The sequence below is a fragment of the Zea mays genome, chromosome 1 (genome assembly GCF_902167145.1).
Source record: "Zea mays cultivar B73 chromosome 1, Zm-B73-REFERENCE-NAM-5.0, whole genome shotgun sequence".
Classification (NCBI taxonomy): Eukaryota; Viridiplantae; Streptophyta; class Magnoliopsida; order Poales; family Poaceae; genus Zea; species Zea mays.
In genome coordinates this window covers 207,972,012-207,984,676 of record NC_050096.1, presented here as the reverse complement: position 1 = coordinate 207,984,676, position 12,665 = coordinate 207,972,012, and the positions used below count along the sequence as shown (strand labels likewise).

The 12,665-nt window shown below is 41.6% G+C and overlaps 1 protein-coding gene across 1 annotated transcript; it reads right to left on the bottom strand.

Moving 5' to 3' along the window:
- Positions 1–10,774: 10,774 nt before the first annotated feature.
- On the bottom strand, positions 10,775–11,799 carry LOC100272562 (uncharacterized). Its single transcript, NM_001147029.1, has one exon. The coding sequence runs from the start codon at positions 11,793–11,795 to the stop codon at positions 10,950–10,952; it is 846 nt and encodes a 281-aa protein (NP_001140501.1). The 5' UTR covers positions 11,796–11,799; the 3' UTR covers positions 10,775–10,949.
- Positions 11,800–12,665: the final 866 nt, after the last annotated feature.

The window sequence follows — 12,665 nt, the reverse complement described above, 5'->3', positions numbered from 1 at the left end:
AAATTATCGTGTTCATTCATTTATAATGCTGAGTCATTGAGCCGTGCTATGTCAGCCGGCTTTACATGAATAGGCACAAAACTATCTCGCTCTACACTGATAAAATCATATCCTGACAAATCTCTTCCTGTCAAACACCGCATATTACTGTGCTGCCATTCCATTGGCGTTTTCCATGAGTGCGATACACATAGCGGTGTCTGCTTCAATCACCTCCACCTGATCACCTACCCATTGAACCAAAAACTGATGCAAAGTAGATGGCACACAACCATTAGCATGTATCCAGTCTCGCCCTAGCAAAACATTATACCTCCCTTTCACATCCACCACGAAAAAGGCCGTTGGGACAGTTTTGCTGCCCACTGTGAGTTCAACAGACATAATTCCTTTTGCTTGTGATGGCTCCCCTGAAAACCCACTTAGATTCATATTCGTCTTAATTAGCTCACTCTCTTTGTATCCTAACTTAGAAAACACGGATAGCGGCATCACATTCACACCTGCTCCCCCGTCGACCAACATGCCCCCCATTGGCTTCCCATCAATGTGACCACGAACATATAATGGTTTTAGATGAGATCCCTGCTCACTTGTTTTTTCAAACACAGCACGCTCAGCCCCCAATGTTAGCTCAGCCACATCTCCCTCTCCTGCTCCGAACTCAGTAGGTAAAACAAACACCATGTTTATATCCATGCCCCCTTGTGCTTCAGTGCTTTCTTCTTTATCGGAACCATTGCTGTTGTCATCATCTTTTTCCTCCCTGGCCAATCGTTTCTCCCTCCACGTTTTCTTAGGGATAACCATTGGCCTATCCTCGTTAAACCATCTGTCACATTCCTCCTCTTCCATCTTTTTTGTCATTTCCATAGTCCTCAACCGCTGGACACGACGCTTTTGCGTACGGCTTAATCCAGGTGGACACCATCTCGATGCTGGTTTTGTACTGGGCGCAACTGAACCATGATTTTTCTTGTCCCCCACATCCAGTACACTGCCAGCTGAAGCTCGACCAGTAGGACCTACATTCTGGGTGACATCAATCAACATATTTTTTCGCCTGTATCAACCTGTTCTCTGACCGACATTCTTGCTGGTATTGCTCTTTGCTTATTACTGCAACCTGATTGTTCGGCCAATGTGTGATGCTCCCCCCTATAGTGGCCATCCATCATAACACCGGGACCAACTATGCGTTGATTTGCAATCATTTCAGCCCTGCGTTCACCCTCCCAGCTAGCAAAGTTATTCATTTCTCGTGCAGCCCCTACGTCAAGCCTCATGCGCTTGCTGCTCACCCCTTGATCACCACCACTTCGCAGCATGCTCCCTTGTGATTTGTTTGTCTTAGCAGCAGCTACGCGTCCATGCCCTATGCTTGGCTTAGCTGCCATTTCCTCACCCTTCTTTGTGTAAATCTTAGTGACAACCACCTGACCATTCTGCTTTGCCACCTCTGCCTGGGAACCTTCTGTATCATTTAATATGTCGCACTCCACTGTTCCCACTATGACTTTTGAGCATCTTTTGCTCAGTGGCTCATCTCGCCCATCAACAATAACACCCCCTTCTTCTGTTTTTTGCCCATATGTAGCCTTCTGGCATCTGCTGGGTTGCGAGAAACCCATTTCTTTTGAATCTGCGAGCGCAACTCCTCGGGGCCTTTTGATATGGCAATAGCCCAGGGCCGACTCCCCATACTTCTCCCTAGCCTGCTCCACACTCCACCTCCATGCCTTCGCTCTGTCTCCAAATATGGCCGCTTCGGGAATTCACGTTGTGAGAACGAATATTGGCTTTCTGCATGAGCACAGTCTTCCCTGCTTCTCCAGTTCAACGGCCCTCCCCTCTGTCCAAAGAAACTGCCTCGTGCCCATTCTGGAGTCCTGGGTCTCTTGAAACCTCTAGGATGCTGGAACTCATTTCTTTTCCATTGTGAAGTATATTTATTGATCAAAAATTCAGAAGTCGGTTTAAAGACAGACTGAACCGTTTTTCTCTCGTTTATTTTCCACACACCGACTTCCGGACTCTTCGGTTTTATCATCTTGAGTTTGAGATCATCAGAGATAACCACATTCTTGCCTTTAGTAGTTTCGGCCTGATCTGTCCGAACTAACACTCTTTTGCCCTCGAAATCAATTACATTGATAGGGAACGGATCTTTATCAAGCTTCATTTTGTTAGCTTCTCCAAATGTCAATCGTCCATCAGCTAGGGCCGATTGTATCTGACGACAAAAATAATTACACTCGTTAGTAGAATGAGAAAATGAATTATGCCATTTACAGTAATCTTTCTTAGCCAATTGCTCAGGGGGTGGTATCACATGCCCCTCCCTTAATCTAATGATGTTATTATGTAATAAGATGTCAAACAATTTATCACACTTGGACACATCAAATGTATATTTCATCTCTTCCCTTTTCCCTAGACTTGGCTTTAAAAAAGCACACGTCATGGGCCTACCCTTTGGCGCATCTACCCATTCAGCCACACATACATCTGTCTCTTCATCACTGTCATTATTGGGCTCTAACATGTTAACCCCCTGCTTCTCTTTCTCCCTGCCATTCGTATCTCTAAATCGGCTATACTGTTTATTGTCCCTAGCACGACTTTCATGGGTGATAGCACGCTGCATGACTTGGTTTATGTCAGTAAAATCTTGCCCCTCTAGTTTCTCCCTAAGATAGGATGATAACCCTGCGAAAGCTAAATCGGCCAGATCCTTTTCCCCTAAAGCTAAGCTATAACATTTGTTTCTTGTTTCTCTAAACCTTCTGATGTATTCAGAAACAGTTTCATTATATTTCTGCCTAACCATGGTAAGATGTGATAGCCTGAGTTCAGTATCACCACAATAAAAATAATCATGAAATTTCTGCTCTAAACATGCCCACGTAGTAACTGAATTTGGTGCTAAAGATGTAAACCAATTGAAAGCGGTACTAGATAATGATAAAGGAAACAATTTCACTTTGTGGGCATCTGTTATACCAATTTCACTTACCTGCGCTAGGTATTGTCCTACATGCTCGTAGGTAGTTTTTGAATCATCCCCAGAAAATTTCACAAAGTCCGGGATTCTAAAACCTCGAGGATATGGCACAGTGTCAAAAAATTCAGGATAGGGCTTCCTATATGACCTAGTATGCCCTTTGGGCTCAAAACCAAATTCCCTGAGAGTCCTTGCCACCTGTTCTCTAACACCCTCAGATCTCTCACCCTCAGCTGTTGTATGTGTGACTCCCGATGCTGATAACAACGCTCTCTGCTCTCCAATCCTGTAATCATTTGGAACAAATCCTTGTGGGATCTTGTTCCCTATAGGTGGAATAGATGGCCCGTATGCCATACTCTGATAATATGGCTGCTGTAGGTTAAAGTTCATTACTGAATCCCCACTCCTCTCATTAACAGTTTGGTTTACATCATTATGCGCAACTGCTCTGTTATAACTAGGCGCATATGAAAGATTTTCTACACGCTTACCCTGCAATTCTCCTTGAATCTGTTGAACTATAGATCGGATCTGTCTAGGCATATTATTATTCATATCTTGCTTAAACTCAGATCAAAATGTGTCAAAAGAATTGCGCACTCCCTCAGAAATCATGTGTGTTATTTCCGTGACATCAGTCCCATATTTGCTAGCTACGGCGGTATCAATCATGTGAGCTAGTTCTTCACAAGTGACAGATGAACTTACCTTCTTGCTGGACGTGCTTGCCCCACCAATCTGTTTGATCACACCATTCTTGGTTTTTCGAAAGCAAGCCAATCTCTCGTTCCGTTTCTCCTCCATCTCTCGTGCGATTTCTTCTTCAATCTCCATCCGGTCTGCCTCTGTAAGGTCCTCCATCGTGACCTTGATCACGTTCAAGGGATGAACTTCAGATTTGTCCGGTGTCGCCTTCTTCGCTGTCTTTTCCTCCATAGCCCTGACTATGATTGGCGATAATGATTGCAAATCGCTCCCCAGCGGAGTCGCCAAATCTGTTGCTACCAGAAATTGGTTGAGCAGCAGGCGTCTGTTGCTACCAAAAATTGGTTGAGCAGCAGGCGTTGATCTCACTTTCGCAGAGAAACTCGAATGCTTTTCTCAATAAAGCACCAAAGAGGAACGAAGATAATAGATACTAGATTAAATGAAATGATAACTATAGGTTCTGCCCTCTCTGCATTATTACAATAAGGCTTTATAATCCATCTACAACCGACTCACTCTAGAAAATAGGAACCGACTCCATAAAAATCTAAACAACTTAACTTTCTAGTTTATCCCTGACCAAACATAAAACTGACTTACTCTAGAAAATAGGAACTAATTTGATCTAAATGAATAATAATCCTAATAAACTTCAGTGCTTGTGGCCATGCCAATTTGGTCATCCGTAGATGCTTATACGGGTGCTCTTCTTCCACTTTTTCTGGCCGTATACCACTGTATATATATCTATACACCAGCTAATAATTTGTTTTGTTTTTTTCTTCCTCTGCTTTCTTCTGGCAGGTGGCTCTGGATATCTCCTGCACTAACAGCACCACAAAAATTGCATTCAACAGAATGGTAACATTTTGGAATGGTTTATAGGTTGGTGAGTATGCAATAATGATGAATATCAATACTAGGGACCTAATAGAATTGAGACTGTGGTCATTAGAAAAAAAACAAGGAAAATAAAGCTAAAGCGGCTTGGGCATACAACAAAACGGTTAGGCCCAAATAATTTCACACTAGCGACCTCATTTAGGAATTGATTTTGCTAGTTGGGACTAAGGATCCAATTTATGGAAAGTGTCCATATCGTATCAAAGAAACTATCCCAAGTAACTCATATCGGATGGAAACATTAGAAGGCATCTAGTTTAGCAGGAATATCAATGGCAAATATTTGAAGAAATGTTGTTGATAGCCAAAACTTGATATGTTGTTATCATCTAAAAATGTAAAAGGACGAATAGTCAAATGCATTGCCATCGCCTTTAGATAAAAAACAATGATAAAAATGGTAAAGTCGATGAACGACTAGAAGACTATACACACATCGAGGTGTCATTAGCTGCTCGGAGGGCATCATAAGTCAACACGTCGTTCAAGGAAAACTTGTTGATGTCGTTCGTGAGTCCCAATGACAGTCAGCTAAGAGTACCGTCGCCATAGGAGAGATGACGAAGATGGGGGTTTTTCATGGGCTAATAGGACGCTACCGAAACATTCTAATAATAATGGGAATGGTGAGGAGGTCATTCAAATGCATCAAGAACAGGGAACATGAACATCACAGGTAGATTGGCCAAAATATATCAAGCACAGGGAAGCACAAATAGAACAGATTGACCAAAAGTTTTATTTATTTCATCGAGAAGGAGCAGGACTACAAGGGGACCCTATATAAGAAATCTTATCTATAAAAGGCAGAGGTATCTGATCAACCTCCTACGCTTACGCTCTAGTTCCTCCTTGTCACCACCGTCATTGGCGGCAGCGACGTCAAGGAAGCTCTCCACACTAGTATCGTCGCTGAAATCTCAGTCGAGGTCCTCCTCAGGCTCCTCGTTGGTGGAGCTGCTGTTACGCAGCCACATCTCTACCAACTCCTCCGATCTCCTCAGAGGAGACTTCCTCCTCAGTGGAGTCGATGTATGCCTCATCACAGTCCCAATCATCTTCCGAGGAGGAGAGTACAAAGGGGCATGTAGGAGGCAAGCAACTCACGCAACAAACAACGAATATGCATCGGACTCATCGACGATCGTTGAGGCATAATCGATCGAGAAGGGGTCAATGTCTTAGTGGAAGTCCCAATCCTCCTCGACTAAATAAAGCGAGGGTGGAGAAGGAAGAGGAGACTTATAGGGGTGATGGGAGCATCAGATGGCCAAGAGAAGTAGGAAGAGTCGTTGTTCTAGGTGGGAGAACGGGTGTCATTGCTTACGACAGGTTCATGCTATTTGGAGAGTTCTTGTGCATACTAATACTAGTATAAGGAGGCAAACAACTTGAAGTGGAAGTGTCGGACCGAAACCTGAGGTAGAGTTGTGTGATGAAGAGTCAGTTGACATGACTTGACCGCTAACAGAGGTGTTAATCTTCCACAAGGCAAAGATTTAGTTCCGACATAAAAATTCTACCAAAAATAGGGGGCATGTGTTGGCACCTAATCCTAGCTGGGTCTAGGATATTGTTCTGACCGAATGGCTCCACAAAAGAAGTATCCGGCCACAATAAAAATTAAGTGTGTGATATAGAAATATACCATTATATCGAAAATAAGTAACAGATTAGATGGTAATGTAAGTTAGGAAGTGTTTATCACTTCAGGCCCACATGGCTATATATTAAAACTGATACAAACGTGAATAAATAGAAAGTCTTTCATTCACCAAGCAGCAAGTGACTCTCATCCTCTCGGCGCATCACCACCCCTTCTCCAAGAGTTTTCCAAGGTAACGCCATGTTGCCCTGATGTGGTCTTGATCATGTCAAGGTGGCATGGTGTCACCATCTTACCCTGGTAGATATTGTACTAAGCATTGTTGTTGGAAATATCTGCTAGTTACATTTGTAGTTTCAATCTATATTTGTCTTTATGCTTCATGCTATTAGATTGATTTTATATTGCCGCATGCGTATTCATTGACCAGTTGCCATATTCTACGACTTACAAGCTGCACATGTGAACGCGGCAACTTGAAAGTCCAATACATATCTGTCATCCTATTTTACATGCTTAGCCTCATTGTTTACTTTGGTTAGACTTCTTTCAAGGTCATGATCCATGTTCACATGTGTGGTCAACAGTTCTCAGTAGCGGATGTTCCTATAGATGGTTTACTATTCATATGGCCCTAGATTTGGTTAACAATGTAGTTAATAATGGTTGTTCTTTGGCATGCCACTCTCTTCTTGGACATGCACTTAGCCTGCATTGCTCTAGAGTAAACAATCGGCTCATGCATGCTTTAGATAGATTTATATTCGTTGTCGACCACTTCCAATGCATGATCACATTTATTATTATAATAATAGTCGACCTAGAAAAGAATAAAAATCAGCTCAAGGAGCCGATCAGTACAACCAGCACAGGATGATCCACATGATCTGGCTTTAATGTTTAACTGATTGTTGTGCGTCTGCAGAGCGGCCATGTACACAGAGTCACGTTCTGGAGGGACAACCGCAGCAGCAGCGCACCTCTCGACTCCTTGTCTGCAAAGGCGGTCCCTAGAAGGTTTCTGCAACGATAATAACCCCGTCAACTATAAAATCTAATATTACAGTTTTTAGAGTATCTAATAATGTGATCTCCTGCATGGTCTTCTAGGGTGTTTAGACATTGTGTCATACTAGGCTAGCCTATGTACACATATTTTCTTATAGGTCCATTTGTAGCATGCACCTCTTTACTCTTTCTATGCTAACCCACCGCCCAATAAATAGGATGCAACTTCTCATCTCATGGACCATCGCCCAACACTTGATGACATTGAGCTCAAGCACCATGCATGCTTGTACCCTTGTCATCCAGCCCCTCCCATACCTTTTACCTGATCATCCTTCAAATTTTTACGTAGCAATGTGAGAATAAAACAAGAGGAGACAAGAAGGGACCAAATGACAAGGGCACAAGTGCAATGCATGAGTTCAATGATGTAGAGGATTGCCATGAGTGGAGAAGGAAATAGGGTGGTGCTCATTTGGGAGTGGTGGAAACTCAAAAAGAGTAGAGAGAGTGAGGCGCTTTATAGGCTTGCATTGGATCAAGCATGGAATCTTAGTCTAGTTTGGCGGAATATGGTAACTAAACGGATCTATAAGACCAGGGGGTTATAGTTGAGGGAATTAGACATTTTAACATGTCACATCAATAAAACCACTTTCTAAACCTCCTTAGAGGATTATGTAGATGATTTTCAATAGTTTAAGGGATAGAATACCTTGTTTTACATGTGTAAGGGTGAGGTAAACAATTAACAATAGTTTGAAGGGTCAAATAAACTTAAAAATATACATTGAAAACCACCTGTTATGTGAAAATATGGAAACTAGTTTAAAAATATACTATTGTAACTTAACTTTTTTTTTTGAAAATTGGCACATATGTGTCATCTACATATGTACTTACATAAAAAAGTTAGAATTTAAACTCTATTTTAAAATATTCATATAAAAATCACAAATTTCACTTGTATGTGCACTACAAGACAATTTCTATATTTTTGTCTTCTATTATATGTGCACATGAATTTTGTTATTTTCAGATGACTTTGCATCTCAACTTTTTATGTGAGTTTATGTATGGATGAACTGCATATGTATCAAGTTTTAGAAGATTTCAGGTTACAAAAGTGTTCTTTTTAAAACTAGTTTTCATGTTTTCGACCAGCAAGTGGTTTCCGATACATATTTCCCCATTTACAAATAGACCATTGCTTGTCTAATTCGGTGTGTAGGGGTGAAAACGGTCAGAAACGATCGGTAAACACTAAAACCATTTTCGTTTTCATATTTTTCCTCGGAAACTCCGGAAACGAAAATGATATCGATAATTCGGAAACATCGAAAATGAAAGTTCGGTACGAAAATTACACTGGTTATGATCAAAATCTAAAATTCGATCAGTAAAAACTGTAACATGTATCCTCAATTAACATGTATCTAAAATTCGATCACGTAAGTCATACATTCATATAAAATTAGTAATAGTATATAAGGTAGGAGGTCACAATAAATATATAAAGTAAGAAGTCATACAATAATAAAATCATTATATTTTGTATTGAAATAAAGTAAAATTAAGATGTGTATAATGATATGGCACTTATATTGTATTTGTACTTTTACTACTTGGCATAGTCAATATAATTAGTATCCTCTTGGTCCTTTTTAAGTTCTCGTGCAAATTATAAATATATGTATCAACAGTAATAACAGGTAAGAAAACATAAATAAGATTTATAAAAGTTTCAAATGATTCTAAACTATATATCATTAGATAGATCTTGATTTTAGAAAAATAATAAAATTAGTTTCATATTTTTCTAAGCAAAGATAAATTTATTATGAATTTATAAAGATCAGTTCAGATTTAATATTTTTCTGAAAAATGCTGAATTTATTTTCGACGGTAAAATATCGAATAAGACGGTAATTTCCGGAAATGATCGGAAGAGACCCAAACCATTTTTGTTTCTGATTTTTTCTACCGATTTTGTTTTCGTATTTTCGGTAACCGTTTTTGTTTCTGTTTAGACCTAAATTTAGATAAAACTTCAAAAACGATTCCCGGTATCTGAAAATTATCCTTTCTATTTTCACCCCTAGGTGTGTGCATGCATTAGCAGTTCAAATTGATCACAACGTGTTAAGATGGTTATTTTGTCATTTGAATTTGCACAATGATTTTCAACAATTTTTTTAACTCAGGGCACCGTGACGGAGGGCATGAGCGGAAGAATCGAATATGTGTATGCATGATGTTACCATATGCATGGCTGCTTGCAGGCATACGGGTTAGAGAGGAGGGAAAAGGGCTGCTTTGATTTGTTTTTAAAAATTTTTGGAATTTTGTTTCAAATTCAAACGTTTGAAATTGAATGGCCAATCATATGCTTACACGTGTGCAAACATGTGGACAGTACCGACCATGTCCGGTCGGTTTTAGTCGCGGCCCTAACATGTACCGACTGCGCAGGCTCCAACGTAGGTGGTATGCTTCGATTGGTCGGTTGATAGCCAGCCAACCAACCGGTAGAGCTGAATGGCGCTATGACCAGCTCGATCGGTGGGTACCAAGCATCTGGTTCACCACGCCAATGATCGGTACAGTAGGAAAAATTTAGGAGGGACTAAACTAAACTAAACTAACATAATCTTATTGATAAAGCACTTATAATAGACATATGTAATGGTTTGAAGTAGCATTATATTAAAACATAGGTACATGATAAAACCATAAAAATACGTAATAAGATTATACTATGGGGGTGTTTGAATGTACTAAAGCTAATAGTTAGTTGACAAATAGCTAGCTAGCTATTAGCTAATTTACTAAAAATAGCTAATAGTTGAACTATTAGCTAGGGAGTTTGGATGTCTCCAGCTAATTTTAGCCACTAACTATTATCTCTAGTGCATTCAAGCATCCCTTATATACATTTTAAATTTTAGGAGGGATTTCGGTGGAGCTCCATATGCTCAGGAGCGGTAGTGGGGTTTGAGCCCCACCAGCCCCAACGCTAGATCTGTCCCTGAGTACCAAGTAATGACCCGCGTTAGACCTGGCCTTGGAGCAGTGGTGCCATCGTCCGTACATAGTGAAGTCCGGAGCTACCCAAAGCTAAGAGCATCTCTAAAAGTCTTTCTAAATTTTACTGTCTAAATTATCATTTAGAGTCATTTGCATAAAAAAATTATTTTCCATATTTTTTAATCTCGAATACATTTTCTATATCTTGTTTGGGCTCTAGAGAGTCATTCACGTTTTCTATATTTGGCTAGCGAGAAACCCGGAATAGAAAATGTCTATATTTAGGTAGCCATTTAGATAAGTTGTTGGAGGTTTTTTTAAAAAAATCTATATTTATATTAATTGGAAAGAATATAAAGAGACTCTTAAAGTTGCTTCATTTGATGCAACACAAGGGCTAAATAGTGGAGATCACTATCAGAATTTGGCTTTTTGCCAAGTATTCCACAAAGCAGCTTGTTCCAATAGTGGATGGTATATTCATTCGGTGTGTGCATGCATTAGCGGTTCAGATTGATCACAACTGGTTAAGATGTCATTTGAATTTGCACATTGATTTATATTTTTTTAACTCCGGCACCGTATCGGAGTGCATGAGCGAAAGAATGAATATGCATGCATGATGCATGTTATCATCTGCATGGCTGCTTGCGGGCATGCAGGTTGAAGAAGAGGAGGGAAAGTGGCTACTTAGAAGTTCTTGGACGCCTGGTACGTGACGCCGAACTTCCAGTCAGCAGGGAGAACGTGCCATGAGGTGGCCTTGCGGTGGTCGCTGGTCATCACCCGGAACGTCAGCGACTCGCATGTGAGGTCCTCCCCGGTCTGCCACACTTGCCCCCAGTTGCGCTTCATCTCCGTCCACTTAACGCGCTTGCTCCCCTTCACCGACACTGCCGCGATGTCGCCGGCGCCGCCCACGTTGGTGATCGTCACCATGTTGAAGTACTTGTTCCCGGTGATGGTGTACCGAATGCCGCCCTGCTTCGTGCACGCCACCCTGCGGTAGGAGATGGGCACGATGCCGGCCTTCTCCTGCGCGATCTGGAGGAACGCGGGCATGCTGAGGTCGAAGTGCTCCCGCGGCGGGTTGCACCACCCGCCGCTGTCCGCGGACTGCTGGTCGTTGGGCGGGCACAGGTCGGTCGCCGTCACCACCAGCGCCGCCGCGCTGGGCTTGCACCCGCTGGGGCTGTCCACGCAGCGCACCTCGTAGCACCCGCCGCAGGCCGCGCCGTCGCCGAACAGCACCGTGCTCACGGCCACCGTCTGCACGCCATACCCCTGCGCGCGCGTGTCCTTGTACCCGCACGCGCCCGCCGTGGTGCCGGACCCGTCCCGCCCGCCGTAGAAGGTCGCGTGGGCGGGTTTCCACGGCCCGGCCGTGAACTTGCCGTGGTTGTGGTGTACCACGCGCCCGCCAGGCGTCAGGGGCTTGGCGTGGCCGGCGTTGGCGACATCCGCGGCCACCGCTAGCACGGCGACCAGCAGCGATAGCAGGAGAGGCCGTGGCGCCGCCATCCACGAACCAGCCATAATGGTACGGTGATTTCTTCGGTGCAACGAGGTTTCCCTCTATATAGTGGCACATTTGGCCATTATTAGGCTCCTGATGTCGGGATGTAATTGGAGGCCCGGAGGAGCATTCGGAGGATCAATCACCATCCCAGCTGCCCAAGAAAGAACAGAGGTCAGCTTTCAACGTTTGATAGGGTTTACAGGAGTCAAAATGGTCTTGTGCTGACATGCATGGATGTAGGGAAACTAGTTTAAAAAAATACTTCCTTCGTTCCAATTTATAATTTATTTAATTTTTCGACACTAATTTTGACTAACTCATCTTAGTCTTTTTTTGAAAATTTGAAAATCCAAAACCATAATTAAAATATATTATGTGCTAAACAATACCACAATAATAATAAACAATAATTATATTTTTTTGAATAAGATGAGCCAGTAAAGTTGGTGTCGATAAAGTTAAATAAATTATAAATTAGAACTGAGCAAGTACACTTTTGTAACTTGATTTTTTTAAAACTTAACACATATGTAGTTCATCCATACAGAACTCACATCCAAAAATTGAGATGCAAAGTTATTTTTGAAAAAAAAAACATATGAAAATAGCAAAACTTATGTGCATGTATACTAGAAGACAAAAATCTAGATTTTTTGTCTCGCGATGCACATACAACTAAAATTTCTGATTTTGTATTAATTTTTCAAAAATAAATCTGTATCCCAACTTTTATATGTGAGTAGATATGTGTCAAGTTTTAAAAAAACTAGTCGGTTACCCGTGTGTTGCGGCGGCTCACAACAATATCCACGTAAATTTTCTACTAAAAAGATCTTAAGATTTTTTATTGATTGTCTTCGCTCTTACGCATAATATTTTTTTATGAA